Source organism: Oncorhynchus masou, chromosome 25 (genome assembly GCF_036934945.1).
Source record: "Oncorhynchus masou masou isolate Uvic2021 chromosome 25, UVic_Omas_1.1, whole genome shotgun sequence".
NCBI lineage: Eukaryota > Metazoa > Chordata > Actinopteri > Salmoniformes > Salmonidae > Oncorhynchus > Oncorhynchus masou.
The window spans coordinates 14,230,891-14,250,051 of record NC_088236.1 but is presented as its reverse complement, the minus strand read 5'-3'; the positions used below and the strand labels follow the sequence as shown (position 1 = coordinate 14,250,051).

The following is a 19,161-nucleotide window of genomic DNA, read 5'->3' as shown; positions in this document are numbered from 1 at the left end:
CATCAGGATAGATAATAATAAGGTATTTGAGGTAGATATGTACATGTAGGCAGGGTAAAGTGACTAGGCATCAGGATAGATAATAATAAGGTATTTGAGGTAGATATGTACATGAAGGCAGGGTAAAGTGACTAGACATCAGGATAGATAATAATAAGGTATTTGAGGTAGACATGTACATGAAGGCAGGGTAAAGTGACTAGGTATCAGGACAGATGATAATAAGGTATTTGAGGTAGATATGTACATGAAGGCAGGGTAAAGTGACTAGGCATCAGGACAGATGATAATAGGAGTAAAATAAAGAACAGAGGCGCAGCAGCAAATGATGAGTGTGAAAGTGTGCTGTGTGTGTGTGTGTGTGCGCGTGCGTGCGTGTGCATGTGTGTGTGTGTGTGTGTGTGTGTGTGTGTGTGTGTGTGTGCGTGTGTGTGTGTGTGTGTGTGTGTGTGTGTGCGTGTCGGTATGTGTTTGTGTGTGCCTATGTAGTGTAGGCTATGTGTGTTTTTGTTTTGTGTGTGAGTGTCAGTGTGCAGGGTAAACAAACAACCCATCTGTCTACAGTCTAGATCTGTCACCATGCCCAGAAAATAATTGCACTGCTGTAGGTTACTCATGCATAATCACAGTCTCTGAAGAGGTCTAGGGCTATATTAGACGATACAGTCATACATCTCATGTGAGTTTCACAATGCAGTGAAGTGCATGCATGATCTTCTGACACCTACCACTACATCAATCCCTTGTATTATTATTACTTACTTACTATGACCATGCAAGTTGCAATTTGAGAAGGTTTTGCTTTCCAAGCAAGCAAGACACACCTTCCAATGAAACGGCTTCTTTACACCATACATGTGTGTTTCATTTGTTTCCTCCTTCAATGTCAGCTGAGGGCGACAGAGGGAGGTGTGTTTCTCCGAGTCCCGAGCAAAGAATTCACTCACTCAGTCCACGATATCTTGCATATTAGAAACGTCGGCGTAGGCTACAAGGCGGTCGTCATAGATTCCACCGTGGTGCTTGTATGAGTGTGGAGAGAGATTGGACTTCTCCCACAGATTGTGACATCCACCGGTTGTGGGTTGTTTGCCTCGCGCTAAAACACACCGATGGAGCTTTTCAAGATAGATCGAGGTTTGTTCTCTGTCATGATCTCCTGAAGAAAGATAACGGAACGACTCTTAGAAAGGAGGAAGCCACTTTATATTCATCTATTGATCTATTATCCCCGGTGCATTTTTGGTTCCCTGTCAAAGTTGTAAAGGATCAGCTGGAATGGAAATAATTCGCGTATGTCTCCTGCCACGTCTGGACTGTTGTAAAAAGTCTCAAGAAAGAATGAAGTAACCGCTATGGAGCCGGACAATGCCCCGTACTCCAAACTCAAAACAGCTGGAGTCGGGGGGTGAGTACACGTTATCCAAACAAATAGCTCTCCCTTTCATCTCTTATGTAGACTGATAGTGATTTAACTTACATGTGAGCATCTGTTCATCTCCAGTAGGACATTGCGTGTCCATACATCCCAGAAGAATCCCATGTTTATTTTCTTGAGAGCACACAAGAATAGATACAAAGAGGGAATCATGTCGGTGTCAATGAATGAATTATCCATGTTACATGATCCCAATGTGTAGACTAATATTTTGCCTTGCCATTTTCATGTTGCATTTGTCAGCTATGACATAATAGTCTTATCTATGAGAGGATCCCCAGGGAATAAGGACCTGGCCTACTTTGGGGGAGTTGTGTGTCTGTGCAGAGGACTTGCAGAAACATTGTCAGAGGAAACTTGGAAGAGCCTGTGAAAAGTGCTGGATTCCAGTAGAGCTGGAATCCAAATTATACCCAAATTACTATTAATAATTTGGGTATTATTAGATAGTTATTAATGATAGCAATAACACATTTAGGATTTCAGCATTGCAATGTGTTAGTAAAATACAAGTTCCAATTAAAAACATTTAGTTTTAAAAAATGAAGTGTTTCCCTTTTATAAACTCTGGTGAATGTAAAAGTTGCACTCTCTGCTGCTTATGCAGCTGTGCACTGCTGCAGCGCCAGATGAATGCTGTGGGAGTGATTGTTGGGATTGGGGTTAGATTTAGAGAGAGGAGGGGGGATCCTATTATTCCCTCCCCTCCTTTTCCACTCCTCTTCTTTCCTACATCGCACAGTTCTCATTGGCTAGTTCGATAAGTGGGTGGGGAATATACTATTCATTAAAAAGTTGCATCATATTACATTCAATCTAGTTGTGTTCACAACTCAACTAGCCTAACGTAGCAGGCGTAAAGTAAACACCTGAGTGGCTTGTTTATCTTTCTGGTCTTGATGAGAGAGAAAAAAGCTACAGGGGGAGGTTCTCTTCTCCGCTGGCCATCCAGTAAATGTGGAGGAAGAGTTAAGATGGACTGTCGGCTTGTTCATTTCCCAAAGCGGAAGTCGCGTCACAGGCTCTCTTTCGATTTCCCATGAAAACCAGATGAATCCAGTTGTAGCCGACCCGCTGAAATTGCGCTAATTTAAAAACAATTCAGTGCCTTATGGGATTCCACTTCACTCTGAAGCCGGCAGCGTTGCTGGCTCGGCCAAAGTGGTTTTTGGAGGGTCTAATGACCCCTTACACCCTCCATAATTTTCACTCCCTCAGTTTTGGGACACTTGTGCATAAGGCAAAGGCGCGCACGAATGTGGAAATGGAGGGGCGAGGGGAAGGGGAAGGGGGTCGTTTGGGATTCAGCCAGTGTCTCCCTCCCTCCCTCCTTGGCTGCCTGGCTGGAGTTTTCAGGCCTGCAGGTCATTGCGAGGCCTTATTCTGTAAGAGGAAACCCCACAGAAGTGAATGGGTTTAACAGATTGTGGACAAGCTGCTGTGCCGTAACCACATACTTACTTTAAGGCTCTCATCCAGCTAACATACTCATTGCTGGTGCCTTGTAAATGTTTTTTTAATTTTATACAAACAAGAACACAGAGTTACACATGGAATAAACAAACGTACATTCAATAACACAATAGGAAAAAAAATATCTATATACAGTGTGAGGTAAGATTCGGGAGGTAAGGCAATAAATAGGCCATAGTGGTGAAGTAATTACAATTCAGCAATTAAACACAGGAGTGATAGATGTGCAGAAGATGAATGTGCAAGTAGAGATACTGGGGTGCAAAGGAGCAAAGAAATCAAATAAATAACAATATAGGGTTGGATGGGCTATTTACAGATGGGTTATGTACAGGTGCAGTGATCTGTGAGCTGCTCTGACAGCTGATGCTTAAAGTTAGTGAGGGAGATATGAGTCTCCAGCTTCAGTGATTTTTGAAATTCATTCCAGTCATTGGCAGCAGAGAACTGTGAGGAAAGGCGGCCAAAGGAGGAATAGGCTTTGGGGGTGACCAGTGAAATATACCTGCTGGAGTGTGTGCTATGAGTGGGTGCTGCTATGGTGACCAGTGAGCTGAGATAAAGAGGGGCTTTACCTAGCAAAGACTTATAGATGGCGATGAATATGAAGCGAGGGCCAGCCAACGAGAGTATACAGGTCTGCATTGCTGGTGAAACCAAATATAGGCATAACATTTTTACACTTTATATGTGTAAAAACACTTATCCAAGCTGACATCCAGGGTGAAAACTACTCATAGATAATCCCGGTACATCGTTGAGACTCATTCTTTGGTCTCATCTACTTTCAATATCTTCAGTTTAACGTAGTCATGGTAACTACTACAAAACACACTCACAGGATAAATAAGCCCGTTTATGTATGTGAAGTCACTATCTGACCTGTAAGTGCTGACTGATGGTTTACTGCATTGGTTTCCTGTGTTGAGTTCCTTAGTGTTGATGTTTCCAGATGTTTGTCTCCCCCTGCTCTTGTAAATGAAGGACTTTTTCTAGTTTTTCCCCCTCTCATTGCCTCCTTGATTTCTAAGAACCATTGGTGGGGTTAATGCAAGTGTTTGGAGGGCCTACTCAGAGGCAGTCTGAGGGGGAGCAGTAGCTACCTAGCCCTCCTAAGGGCCAGATCATCTGGTGCATCAGTGACTAGAACATCTAGATGGGATTTAGGTGAAAGCAGTACTGATGCTGCTGCCTCAATGGGTTACTGTGCATAAGATCTGACCACTCAGGAGCAATAACGTTATAAATTGTTTAATAATTATAAACAAAAATTATGAGTGTAGAAATAACCTTATACAACCCCAGTTATGTGTGTGTGTGTGTGTGTGTGTGTGTGTGTGTGTGTGTGTGTGTGTGTGTGTGTGTGTGTGTGTGTGTGCGTGTGCGTGTGCGTGTGCGTGTGCGTGTGTGTGTGTGTGTGTGTACGTGTACGTGTACGTGCAGGTGTGTGTGTGTATGACCATGTTCTTTCTCTACCCCACAGGAGAGCTCTGATACTCTGGACTATTCTCTATAGTACCTGTTTTGTGGGACTAACACAAGCACACCCTGAAGGTGAGGTTTCATTATCTCATTCTGGAGTAAGAAGTCATGTATATACAAATGTGTATATCTCGTATTGGATACCAATGTAGACCAAATGGGTTGAGACACACACACTTTACACACTTTACACACTTTACACACTTTACACACTTTACACACACACACACACACACACACACACACACACACACACACACACACACACACACACACACACACACACACACACACACACACACACACACACACACACACTTGGAGAGAGTCAAGTTGAAGTCCACAGCCTAAAGTGTATGATTTTATATACAGGGGTGAAAGGTGGATTGTAAATTAGATCGTATCTTCTGATGTGGAAGTGGAGATGTGATGGAGATAAATCTCTCTGTTCTTTTTCAATGGTGGGAGATGAAGCTTCTACTGAGATTATCTGGAATCTTCTGATATCCCTCAGAATGTGGGATTCTCTCAAACAATACTGCGCACCCCCCTCCACTATCTCTGATGAGACGGCTGCATTTATAGTCTGTGGAGATCTGGATGTACTTTAACCTGTAATAGGGTTTTCACTGTGCCACTTCCTCTAGCAAACCCACTATTATGTTATTACAATTCGTCACGTATCTACTTAGTGCAATTACTGCATTTTCAGAATGAAAACCAGATCATTTTAAACTACAGTATCATGGGACATTCTGCTGATGAAGGACATTTTTGTTTTTGTCTTCAAGTTCAGCTTCAGTTCTTTCCATGTGCAGGGGGTCTGTCATGCCCTCCCTATCTACCACTTGCCTGAACATATCAGCTTCACAAATGGCACCCTATCCCCTTTATAGTGCACAACTTTTGACCAGAGCCTTATGGGTACTTGTCAAAAGTCATGCTCTAAATAAGGAACCGGGTGTGATTTGGGACGCAAGCATAATATACAGCCTGCAAACCCACCTCCTTCCCTTATAACATGACTGATGTCCCAATAGCCTTTGAGAATCATAGCTGCAGAGAGAGTGTCTGTACTGTTGTGTAATTCTTCCTCTCTATAGTAGCACTGTATATCATCCAACTCTCTCAGTGTTTAGTTGACTGTTGTCCACATTTGTTTTACATCAGTTCTGAAGGAATCTGCTCTTGGACAATATGTGGGTCACAAAGACAGGGTTGACCATTTCAGCCACAATACTTCAACCTGGGGTTTGTTCGGATAATTGTATTATGTAGAATGGAGAATCATGTTATCGATGTTCATCGTATTTCTATCTACAATATACCACAATGTTTGCCTGTTGAGCTTGGTCCTTAACAGGGCTCCAAAATGGTTATTCTGTACCCATAGGATAACCCTTTTTGGTTCCAGATAGAACGCTTTTGAGTTTCATGTAGAACCCTCTGTGGAAATGGTTTTACATGGAACTGAAAAGGGTTCTACATGGAACCAAAAATAGTTCTTCAAACGGTTATCCTATGAGGACAGCCGAAGAACCCTTTTAGATTCTAGATGACACCTTTTTTTCTGAGTGTAGCCTAGCTGGTGCAGGGAGCTGGTTCATGATGCTGATTCAGCCTTTGTGGGCCTCAATCAGTATGGTGCGAACACTGTCCCTGGTGGTACCCAGATGGCTTACTACAGTACCATACTTCAGATATATTACTGTAGGCAAGCAATAGACTGGACTGGACTGTATCAGGTTGATCTCCTATCAGCTATTTAAAAGCAAGTGTAACGTTGTAACAATGTTGTAACAATGTTGTAACAAGTGTTGAAGGTTTTGCTACAACAACTCATCTGATTTATTTGATTTTCCTTCTAGACCATTTGATCTCCTGTAAGTAAAGCTGCTTTCTTAAAGCTGAATGTCTTTCTTACCAGCATGTCTTTCTTACCAGTTTCACAAATGTGTAGAATGTAGAGCACTTCCTGTAGAGCACTTCCTGTAGAGCACTTCCTGTAGAGCACTTCCTTTAGAGCACTTCCTGTAGAGCACTTCCTGTAGAGCACTTCCTTTAGAGCACTTCCTGTAGAGCACTTCCTTTGAAGCACTTCCTATAGAGCTCTTACTATCCTGGTTTGGGGGTCAGGGTCTGACATAAGTACTCATTTGAAAGTTGAGCATCTTAAAAAATGTATGCAGTCACGAACACTAAGCACAAAGCACTATAAGTTTAACCGGCATATAGTTACAACAGTTATCTATAATCTCTATTCCTTCCCATGAGATTGTAATTAAAACCTGGAACATCCAGGCTACTGTAAAGTTTCCACAATACAATAACTGCTTAATCCTGGCCTCCTGTCTCAGTCAGTTCCAGTCATTTTTACACCGTACTCAGCAGAACACATTGTTCATTTCCAGACAAAGGAAAGGGAGGTTTTCTGTCTGCTTTGTAGATCTGCAGATATCCTTCATTGTTAAAAACCACCATCACTGTCTTCTCTCCAGGGAGCCGTTGAACTTCTGTTTCAAGAGGTTTTTCTAACCAAGACTGACATAATAGCTACATAATCTGTGGGCCATTGGTGGAGTTGAACGTTGATGCACAGCCCCAGTGGAGATCGCTGGCTATCCCTTTATGAGCGGTTTTTGCCACAGGATCTCCACATTTTAGTCAGGGAGCTGCCAGTTTGGACTCAGAACAGGTTCAGATATGGCTCGGGCTTGCAGTGTTTCATTTATTTGGTTACATCATTTTTTTAAATTCACTTCTAATGAAGAAATCAAATCAGTTAATTTGATTTTGCATAGTGTTTTTAACCTTAGCCTCTACTCACCTCTACTCATTCCACTGCCACGTTAAAAGGTGAAAAGGGCCAACAAAGAGTGTTCTCACGGCAGATCTTCCGGTTTTGACTAGCAGAAGTGACTTTTCGTAGCAGGTCAAGAGAACTAACGCAGCAGGTTAGGATAATTAATGTGGCAGGTCAGGGAATGCGTTAGGGTTAGCTAAAGTGCTACAATTGTCCCAGAAGCAACTCAAACATATATCAGGCTGTTCTCGGGCCTTCCCTGAGCACTGCCTTGGTTTCCACTAATGCGATGCTGAAATGTCTGTGATCAACTCTTGTGACCCCTGCTCTTTTAGTTGTTGTAGGTCACACATTCAAATGAAATCACATTGTAAATATATCCCACATGTATATCCCACATGTATATCCCACATGTATATCCCACATGTATATCCCACATGTATATCCCACATGTATATCCCACATGTATATCCCACATGTATACATGAATATCCCACATGTATATCCCACATGTATATCCCACATGTATATCCCACATGTATATCCCACATGTATATCCCACATGTATATCCCACATGTATATCCCACATGTATATCCCACATGTATATCCCACATGTATATCCCACATGAATATCCCACATGAATATCCCACATGAATATCCCACATGTATATCCCACATGTATATCCCATGTATATCCCACATGTATATCCCACATGTATATCCCACATGTATATCCACATGCATATCCCACATGCATATCCCACATGTATATCCCACATGTATATCCCACATGTATATCCCACCTTTATATATATCCCACATGTATATCCCACATGTATATCCCACATGTATATCCCACATGTATATCCCACATGTATATCCCACATGTATATCCCACATGTATATCCCACATGTATGCATAAACAGTTGTTGCTGGTAAGACCTTGGATGAACTGATCTTGATACTTGAGTACGAGGAACACTGTCTTTGAGACTTCAGTCTGAATCAGAAATCTATTCCCCCCACCTATTTTAGTGAATGACTGATGTCTGACATCAGAAAATCAATTGTTCGCAACGAATCGCAGTTTCACTGTCTCATCTTGATGTCATGATTGATGGAACATATTGCCAACGTTTGACTACTGAATTAAACCAAACACATGATGTAAATGTGGTAACTCAGAAGACTCTTTGTCTGAGAGAAATCCTGGAAAGATGGCTGAATGCCTGGAACATGTCCTAGTTCATAACAAGATCTCCTCTGTGCAGTTGACATCACTATATTTGTAGTGAGAGGAGACAGAAAAAGGCAAACATCAACATAAATACGATGTCACTTTGCTGTCACATCACACCTCCAAATACAACCTGTAATCTGACATCATCTGGAAGCTGTCTATAAACAGCCTGATGTTGAGTCTTTGTGTCTGAAACACTTGATTTTTCACCAGTTGAGTTTCCATTTTTCTGAAAATGTCTTTCACATCTTCTAAATGAGCTATGGTCATGTGATCTGCCTAATGGTGTGTTTCTTCTGCTCCTCTGTAGATGTGGACGTTCTACAACAGCTGGGGCTTACAGGGACAAGGACCGGAGGAGGTGTATCGTCCACAGGGGCCCGCTTCGCACCCCAGGGGGTCATCCCCTTTAAGTCTGGGGTCATCCTCACCCAACGGGCCCGGGTCCAGGCCCCACTGTCGTCCGTCCTACCCCCTGCCTCCTACCCCACCACCAACCTGTCTCTGATCCTCAGCCTGTGCTCCCACCGCGTCAACAGCGCCTTCCTCTTCACCGTCCTGTCCAAGAGGAGGAGACTGCAGCTGGGGGTCCAGTTCATCCTGGGGAAGGTGCTGGTCTACGTGGGCCAGAGGGACTTGGTCAGTTTCGATTATGACGTTCACAACGGCCAGTGGCATAACCTGGCCCTGGACATCCGAGGCCAGAGGGTCTCATTATATACTTCTTGTGGGAAGACTAGTGTACATGCAGATCTGCATTCTAAAAAAGAGGAGGCCCTGGATCCCGAGGGTTCTTTCCTCTTGGGTAAGATGGCCCAGAACTCAGTGCAGTTTGAGGGTGCCATTTGCCAGTTTGATATTTATCCCTCTGCCAAGGCAGCTCATAACTATTGTAAGTACATTAAGAAACAGTGCAGGGAGGCTGACAACTACAGGCCCGTAAATCTCCCATCCCTGCTACCTCTGATCCCCTCAGACTCAAACCTTACTCTCGCCCTCTTCACCCCTCTAATGCCGACTGAAATACCCAGGAAGGCCCCCAGCCCTAATCTGGCCTTGACTGAGGAAAGAACCAGGACTAAGCCTGTTGTCCCAACTAACCGCCCCACAGTGGCGCCGACCCTCTCTGTGCGTAAGAGTTTTGTGACACCAAAGCCTGGAACTATGTCCCTGTCTCGTCCTGTGGCTGTCACCCCGACAACGGCCAGGCAGGGATTAAAGCGCCCCTTTGTGGTCACGACCCAAACTGTTACTGTACCCCTCAGGACCATCGAAACACAAACATCCCCAATGCCAACGTCCCGTGGCGACAGTTTAGCTAAAAAGAGCACAGCAGTGGAACCAGGTGTTAAAACCCAGAAACCCACGGAGAGCAGTTTGACTGCTGCACCACTTCTTTCCACAACCACAACGCCACCAAAGAAGAAGCCAGACCACCAAACCACGGCAGCATCCAAACAAGGCTCTTCTTCTTCTGCTTCTTCTTCAAACACCTCTGTCCTCTTCGTACAGAGGAAGCAGCTGACCGCTCTGGCTGCACAGAAACCTGAGCCCAGAGTGACCAATGTGGAGGCTGTCAAAGACACCTTGTTTATCCCTGTCACTCCGCCTTCCACAGATGGCTTCCAAACCTGGGACTTGGAACCGACCCAGTTCTCATTGCTGGCTGGGCCGGGACCACCTGGACTAAAGGGAGAACCAGGACCCGCGGTAAGAACATGTTTTTTAAATAGAGGTGTGTGTGCGCAGGTGGTCTAAGGCACTGTATCTCATTGCAAGAGGCGTCACTACAGTCCCTGGTTTGAATTCAGGTTGTATCACATCCGGATGTGGTTGGGAGTCCCATAGGGCGGCGAACAATTGTCCCAGCGTTGTCCGGGTTTGGTCGTGGTAGGCCGTCATTGTAGATAAGAATTTGTTCTTAACTGACTTGCCTTAGTTAAATTAGGGTTAAAACAATATATATATATATATTTTAAAACATGCCTGGCAGCATCAGCATGATGCCTTTGAACACCTGATAGCCATATTTCACACTGAGCTCTGTTCTTTACTGTTCTAATCCCTCCCCCACCCATGGTGTTAAACAAGCAGGGAACCTGATGCTAAGTCACTCTGTTGATGAAGGGGTGGTTGGGTGTTGGGGGTAGGTTCATACAATTTATAAGCCCCTGACACGAAGCTCTTCCCTGGGTTACAGACATCGAAGTGCCCCCCCCAGCCCTGGCTGTGTGTCCTATAAAGCCAGAAAGGCACTGACTGAGAAAAGTGTCTTTGCAGGCTTTTATTGGGAATTACAAGGCTTAGAAATGTCACTTTTACTTGTAAACTGCCCTTCAGTTGTTCATTTTACATAACATATTGCAGAGGCTCCATCTTTCACTTTCAGTTTTTTGATTCTATCTTGTGTTTTAGTAGGAGCTCACTAAAACGTTACCTCCTCTATAGCCTGCTCGCTAGTGCCCCCCTCCCCCCAAGTATGAAAGGCTGGCGAGCCTGTGCTAGCTACCGGTGCTTGCTTGCTAATGTGAGATTTCCTTTTTAGCGGGATAGGTAGAAATAGCCAGGCCAACAGAAGGGCCATGCCCGCCAGGGGTCTGTGTGTCTGAGCTGAGGGCCTGACGCCGGGCCGAGAGATTCCTCCCGGGAGGATAAATGTAGACCTTTAGAGCAGGATCAGAGGTCATGTTGGATAAAATGCCTCGGAACATTTAACCGTTTTATGAAGTGGGGCCTAATTATAGGGACAGGAATGCTTGACCCGATAATCATTCAATTTACGGCGATATGGATTTGTTGAGTGTGTGATTTGTCAGATGAAGATTTTCTGTACATTTTGTTGAGTTAGTTCAAACCTGTGGTGTAATTTAAAAACGTGTGCTTCAATGTTTTTGGGTTGAAGTGAAGACTTCTTGTCTTGTGAAAGCGATGTAAATGATACATGGACAAATTCACATTGTAATGAGAAATGTTATGAAGTCAGATGTTTGAACAACTTTGAAAACTATAACAAGCATGACTGTACAGCTCCTAACAGACCATCGGTTGCTCATAGCATATAGGTCATTTGTTCTTATTGTAACATTGGAATATTATGGTGCCCATGTTAACAAAAACATATAGTAGGATCTATGGTTTTGTTAACATGATAGTGGAAATGCACCACAAGACTACTTTACACAGCTAGAGAAACACGTCTTCATCGAACAAGCCTACTGTAAGTACACATTGAGGAGACCAGCTCTCAGAGTGGTTATGCTTTGGTGTGGTCCACAATTGAAATGCCACTGACAGCTTGAAGACAGAGACCAGTGTGGGCTATGCCAGGACATGTGTAACCTGACAGATGCCAAGCTTTGCACTGCAGTGGACTTCAACAGTGTTTGAAGATTCCAGTAGTCAGACCGGCTGCCACAAAACCTTCAAAACAAAGCTTGCCAATAGTTCTATCTAAATTAGAATTGCGCTGCTACAAAGAACGTCTAGTATCCTAATTCTACTGACAGGAATAGAAACAAATTGTAGTTGTGGAATTCTTGGTTCTAAATTAGTGAGTTATTCTAGCTGCTGCAAACCTTGGATGATAGAACGGTGTTACATAGCAGTGGAACTTGAACGGCATTCTAACACATTATCATGGCAGGCAGGAGACAAACTATGCCTGTCTCCCAATCCCTATTCTCTACAGAGTGCACTAATTTTGGTCATTTGGGATGCAGACTAGGGCTATATCCTGGTAACGTCATGGGATTCAGACTAGGCCTATATCCTGGTAACGTCATGGGATGCAGACTAGGTCTGTATCCTGGTAACGTCAGCCTTGACCAAGCATGAGGAAAATCCAGCCCAACATCAATTTTAGACTCTCTCTCCAATAAACATGTATCTCCCACCTTTAAGCGGCTATGACGTACATAGCCGTGTGGATTCCCTCACGGCAGAAGTACGAGCGGAAAGAATTGACAACGCTGCTCTGTTCGGTCAGGTATGACCTAACGCTGGGGCTCTCTGGGCTTCAGTTAACAATGGAAAATGTGGGTAACCATCATCTGTACCCCAGACCAGTGACTTGCCTCACAGCAAGGCCTGCATAATGTCCTCAATATAACAAACAAAGGCTATTATATAAAAACTATTAACTATGTCATACTTTGAATATAAAATACATTCTGCAATTTCTGACAAAAAAAGATCTGAGATCAGTATTTGATTTGACTTTGGACATAGTCAAGGGCAGACATTGCAATTATTATTATCAATTACATCAACATACAACATTGTGAGAAGAGTGACACCACCAAACACATGAAAACACATGAAATAGTCCGTGACACGGGGACACATGGCCAAGGCCAAGAGTGTCAAAAAATACCAATAACTCCCATTTCATTCCCTGCCATCCTACCTGGGCACAACATTCAGTAGGATCTATGGTTTTGTTAACATCTAATAGAATCTATGGTTATGTTAAAACAAAAAAACATAGTTCTTACTCTATTTTAACACTCCCCCAAAATGGGGGCACATGGGGAGGTTGGCGGAGTTAACTCCTGGTAGGGAGCGTGTGACTGGCGGCATGGTGCCGGCGGTGATGCGCACCATGTCTCCAGTGCGCAGTCACAGCCCGGTGAGCTATATTCCAGCTCCTCGCTTTGGCCGGGCATCCAGCCAGGGGCATCCAGCCAGTGCTCCTGGCCTCCAGTGCGTCTCTTCGGCCCAGGATATCCTGTGCCGGCTCTGCACACTGTGACTCCGGTGCGTCTGCACAGCCTGTGCTAGCGCCCCGTGGTTGTCGGGCGAAAGTAACCATCCAGCCAGGACGGGTTGTGCCGGCTCTACGCTTGAGACCTCCAGTGCGTCTCCCCAGCCTGGTAAGCCCTGTGGCAGCTCCACGCACCAGGCTTCCAGTACGTCTCCTCAGTCCGGTGAGACCTGTTCCAGCTCCACGTTTGAAGCCTCCAGTGATGATCCTTGGCCCAAAGCCTCCAGTGATGATCCATGGCACGAAGCCTCCAGTGATGATCCATGGCACGAAGCTTCCAGTGATGATCCAAGCCACAAAGCCTCCAGAGATGATCCATGGCACGAAGCCTCCAGTGATGATCCATGGCACGAAGCCTCTGGCGACGGTCTCCTATCCGGAGCCTCCGGCAACGAGCTCCAGTCTGGGGCCTCCGGCGACAGTCCCCAGTCCTGGGCCTGCGGCGAGGGTCCCCAGTCCGGGGTCGGCGACGAGGGTCCCTGAGGTGCCTTCAAAGTGGGGGGAGCCAGAGGTGGAGCGGGGTCTGCGTCCCGCACCAGAGCCGCCACCAAGATAGATGACACCCGAACCCTCCCCTATAGTGTCAGGTTTGCGGCCGGAGTCCGCACCTTTTGGGGGGTGGGTACTGTCACGCCCTGACCGTAGAGATCCTTTTATTCTCTATGTTTGTTTGGTCAGGTTGTGACTCGGGTGGAAAGTCTAGGCTTTCTGGTTCTTTGTTTTTGGCCGGGTATGATTCTCAATCAGGGACAGCTGTCAATCGTTGTCTCTGATTGGGAATCATACTTAGGCAGCCTTTTTTCCTTTTCTCATTTGTGGGTTGTTGTCTTTGTTTGTGGCAGGTATAGCCTTACAGAGCTTCACATTCATTTTGTTGTTTTTTTGTTTTGTTGGTGACATTTAAAATACAAAAAATGTACGCTTACCACGCTGCACCTTGATCCGGTAATTTCCTTAATGACGATCGTGACAGTTTGGTCTTCGCCAAAAGGTATGTGGGAGACTTCCCAAACATATGTAAGAAGGTACTCTGGTCAGATGAGACTTTTTGGCCATCAAGGGAAATGCTATTCCTGACGCAAACCCAACACCTTCCATTACCCCGAGAACACCATCCTCACAGTGAAGCATGGTGGTGGCAGCATTATACTGTAGGGATGTTTTTCATCGGCAGGGACTGGGAAATTAGTCAGAATTGAAGGAATGGTGGATAGAGCTATATACAGGGAAATTCTTGAGGGAAACCTGTTTCAGTCTTCCAGAGATTTGAGACTGGGACGGAGGTGCACCTTCTGTCAGGACAATGACCCTAAGGACACTGCTAAAGCAACACTTGGGTGGTTTAAGGGGAAACATGTAAATGTCTTGGAATGGCCTAGTCAAAGCCCAAACCTCAATCCAATTGAGAATCTGTGGTATGACTTAAAGATTGCTGTACACCAGCGGAACCCATCCAACTTGAAGGAGCTGGAGGTAGTTTTTCCTTGAACAATGGGCAAAAATGCCAGTGACTATATGTGCCAAGCTTATAGAGACATACCCTAAGAGACTTGAAGCTGTAATTGCTGCAAAAGGTGGCTCTACAAAGTATTGACTTTTGGGGGGGGAATAGTTATTCACGCTCAAGTTTTCATTTTTTTTGTCTAATTTCTTGTTTGTTTCACAATGAAAATATTTTGCATCTTCAAAGTGGTAGGCATGTTGTTTAAATCACATGATACAACCCCCCCAAAAATCTATTTTAATTCCAGGCAACAAAATAGGAAAAATGCCAAGGGGGGGTGAATACTTTCGCAAGCCACAGTAGGTTGACAAACCGGTGATCCTACTTTATGTTTAAAAAACATAGTTCCTACTTTATGTTAACAAAACCCTACTTCCTACTGTATGTTAACACAACCCTACTTCCTACTGTATGTTTACACAACCCTACTTCCTACTGTATGTTTACAAAACCATAGATCAAACTATATGTTAACAAAACGTAGTTCCTACTGTATGTTCCTACGTAGTTCTCAAGATGTTTTTCATTTCCTCTTTCCTGTCTTGTCGTTGTGTTTTATGAGCCTGGTGGAAAAGTAGAAATGAGATCAAAACCTAACATTTCCAAACATAACTAAGGGTCTGCTCTCTGCTTGGGTTTGCAGACTCTGACCCCTCATTAGCAATGACCTTTGATAGCTGAGCTAATCCATGTGTGTAATTGGTTTAAAGCTAGCTGATGCCCGTAATTAACAAGAGTGGCTGTGTTTGGAACCGACCAATGCAGGCCCCGGTCCACAGTCCAGGCCGCCCTGCCAGCACAATGACTCACACTTCCACATCCAAGCACTGGAGTGGTTTTGGAATTGGAATAATATTGGTTTCAGTGGGAGTGAGCCGTAGCTGGCTTAACAATATGCTCTCAACCACACTGCCAACATCAAAACCCAAGACCTAACAAAGAAGGTTCGCGAGCACTGATCCAAGTTGAAACTAACCTGTGTTGAGTGTAACAGGCTATGCTTGCAGAATGGCAGGAAAAAGAACAAAGTCTTGTTTCGATATGCAGCTCCTGAAAATTAGTATTAGATTGATAGGTGTTTTACTGCCAGTGTAATGAGGGCAGTTAGCTCAGCTAGTGATGACATGCCACTATGTGGATTGTATGTTACATTTCCAACTCTCAAACTCTTCCAAGTGCCAACTCTTCCATGGAACTGTATCTCATTCAAGTTCTGTTCTCACACGTGGCTTCATTCAATCAATTCAATCCACTTCTTGTACACAGTCTGTTATTGCTCTTACTCACTTCCTGCTTCATTGACATATTCTTTCCCCCTTCTAGGGACTTCAAGGACCTCCTGGGAAGCCAGGGACGCCGGGGAAGAGGGGGCCTCGGGTGAGTTTCTCCTGGTTGTGTTCCTGTTCCTCTTGGACTACACTAAAACAGTGATTCTTAACCAGGGGGCCCTTTGTCTGGTCCATTGTACTGTCTATATTCCAAAACGTTTTTGTCTTTGTGTCCAGTATGAAGGAAGTTAGAGGTAGTTTCACGATCCAATGCCAACTAGCATTAGCGCAATGACTAGAAGTCTATGGTATCTTCTATAGCGCAATGACTGGAAGTCTATGGTATCTTCTATAGCGCAATGACTGGAAGTCTATGGTATTCCAGTCTATGGTACCAGTCTATGATCTATGATACTATAGACTTCCAGCTAACGCTAGTAAGCAACTGCTCTAGCTCTAGTTAGCAACTTCCTTCAAACTGCACGCAGAGACATACAAATGGTATCCACGAGTTCATCTGACTCTAGTGATGTAGATAAAGCGCCTCATTGCCAAAATCCCATAGTATCCCTTTAAGATAACACCATTAGTAGTGTCTTAATACAGAGGGGTTTATAGAGAATTATGATAAAGCTCTCAATAACATCTCTGGATTATGGAGCGTTATTCACCCTAGGTTCAGTTTCCTTTGGCTCTGATCACACTGTGTTTGTCTGCCGCCAAGGTATGCCTCTAAAGCTGGAAAGCAAACAGCTGTAAGACTATGATAGTCAGTGGAGCCGAAGGCAAATTAGTGAGTGAAACCTACATTCTTTAAGGGAAACACACAAGGTATTCATTGTATGGGGTATATACAGGAGCAATTCAGGTGTTAAAGAATGAATACGTTATGTAAAACTTAGAAACAACTCTGGATTAGTTAGATTAAGTAGCATACTATTTTGGGTATTTATATACCACTGGTGCTTGTAGAATAGGCACCGGCTAGAATGCGGTTTTAACCAATCAGCATTCAGGATTAGACCCACCTGTTGTATAATTTCACTTGGCCTCTATGTTAGGCTACTTCTATTTGCATCAATGCTTCCAGTGTATTCGTGCTCTAAATGAAATCGTTCACCATTGCCATGCTTCTCCACTTGCGGCTCCCTATTCAGTCAGTGTTTCTTGCCTTAGTAAAATGAGCAGCGCTTTATGTGAGCTAGAATATGCTCATGTTGTGAGCAAAACAAAGACATGTTATGTTTCTCTGAATATTTATGTCGTTGTGGTTGTGTTTAAACTCCCTGTGACCTCTCTTAGGGCCATGGTTTGGTCTGTAGAGCAGCTGGAACAACCTTTGAACATAGGACCTATCTAATCCATGTCATATTCAAATGGATGTTTATTAGACTCAGTAGGAAGCAAGCCTGAATCCCACCACGAGATATCTAAGGATTTATCAATGGATCAGGAGTGGCTCTTTGAGATTAGAGCATCAGAAGATATTGTTTCTTTCCCACGATGATAATGAAATCCTCTCTTCCATTTTTCAGCTTTTCATGGATTTTCAGCAGTACTGTTTTACAGAAACAGATATGTTTCTAATGAATGTCAAGATAATACATACAGTATGTGTGAGTGAAGGAAGTCAGCAAGAAACAGACAAATGGTTAGTTTACTGTCTGTTCAGCCATCCTGGGCAGACTGAGTTCTCTAGGTAGTGTGAGTGACTGTACGTGTATTTGCGTAGGTATGTGTGTCTGCCTGCATACGTGTGTGTGTATCAGCTACCAGCCGTAGTCTATGAGACTGTGCTACTTTCTGGAGGCTGGAGTCTGGGGGCTGGAGGTTGGAGGCCGGGCGCTGGTCTGGGTCCTCAGAGGGGTAGGCTGTGGGAACCCAATCTCTTTAACTGAAGAAAGAGAGCTTTGTCCCCGTCTTATTAAAGGCCTTTAAGAGCCAGACTGGAGCTCACCACCAGCTCCCGCCAGTACACTACCTTCAAGCCGTTCATTCATGATCAAGAGCCTGAGACCCGGATTGCCAGACAACTCACTCCAATTCACTGTGGACTGAATGATTCCTGAGTGACTTGGTGGTGCAGTATCTTGTACTGTATTGGGTTGATCTTAACGCCTCCATCACACCGACAGCGGCATTGCGTTTCGGTACACCAGAAGTACATTCATTTCCAATGGAACGCTGCGTTTGCCTTGCAGCATTGCGTTGCAGAGGCAGTTGCAGTGCGTTCTGTGTGGTATCAAATTGTATGCATAGACGGCTTGTCAGAAATGGTAGCAGAAGGTGAATTTAGAACTTTTGATGCTGCACACAATTTTACACTATGATGCTGTAGGTGTTATCTAGGCGTCAATAGGAGACTAAGTGTAAATGGAACTTAAGTGGAAGATAGAATTTGCCCTCAAGACTGTTTGATGTCTAAAAGAAGTGGTTGAGCTGCCTGCCTGCCTGCCTGCCTGCCTCCCTGCCTGCCTGCCTGCCTGCCTGCCTGCCTGCCTGCCTGCCTGCCTGCCTGCCTACCTGCCTGCCTGCCTGCCTGCCTACCTGCCTGCCTGCCTGCCTACCTACCTGCCTGCCCTGCCTGCCTGCCTGCCTGCCTGCCTGCCTGCCTGCCTGCCTGCCTGCCTGCCTGCCTGCATGCCTGCCTGCCTGCCTACCTGCCTGCCTGCCTGCCTGCCTGCCTGCCTGCCTGCCTACCTGCCTGCCTGCCTGCCTGTCAGCTGGATATGCCTGTTACCTGCCTGCCTGCCTGCCTGCCTGCCTGCCTGTCTGCCTGCCTGCCTGCCTGCCTGCTACCTGCCTGCCTGCCTGCCTGTGCCTGCCTGCCTGCCTGCCACCTGCAAACATGCCACCTGCCTGCCTGCCTGTCAGCAAATCAGCAAACATCAACAAATGGGGGAAGATTTTGATTATTCTAATATTGACAAAGACATGAGAAACGGTTTAAACAGTGCAATGACATTATACGAAACACAACTTATTTTCTGTGACCTTCATAAACCTTTAGAAATGACCTTGGTGGCTCTGGAGGGTGAATACTGATTTAATGAAACCTGTTTTCAGGGGACTGACGTAACCTAACCATTGAACTCATTTGACCTGTCACCTTAGACACAGATATGTGAGGTGTAATCGTGAGTCGTCTAGACGTATAGCCATCCCCCATTCATAATTACAGCTCAGC

General features: G+C 44.8%; 1 protein-coding gene across 3 annotated transcripts in view; it reads left to right on the top strand.

Moving 5' to 3' along the window:
* Positions 1-891: 891 nt before the first annotated feature.
* LOC135513807 (collagen alpha-1(XXVII) chain B-like) overlaps positions 892-19,161 on the top strand; it is a 113,759-nt gene continuing 95,489 nt past the window's right edge. For 2 of the 3 annotated variants that reach the window (XM_064936748.1, XM_064936747.1), the window contains exons 1-4: positions 892-1,408; positions 4,395-4,465; positions 8,751-10,150; positions 16,030-16,083. In XM_064936748.1, coding sequence (XP_064792820.1) covers positions 1,356-1,408; positions 4,395-4,465; positions 8,751-10,150; positions 16,030-16,083 — 1,578 coding nt within the window. In that variant the 5' untranslated portion in view covers positions 892-1,355. The remainder of the gene's footprint in view (positions 1,409-4,394; positions 4,466-8,750; positions 10,151-16,029; positions 16,084-19,161) is intronic. The other variant, XM_064936746.1, reaches the window with a different exon arrangement.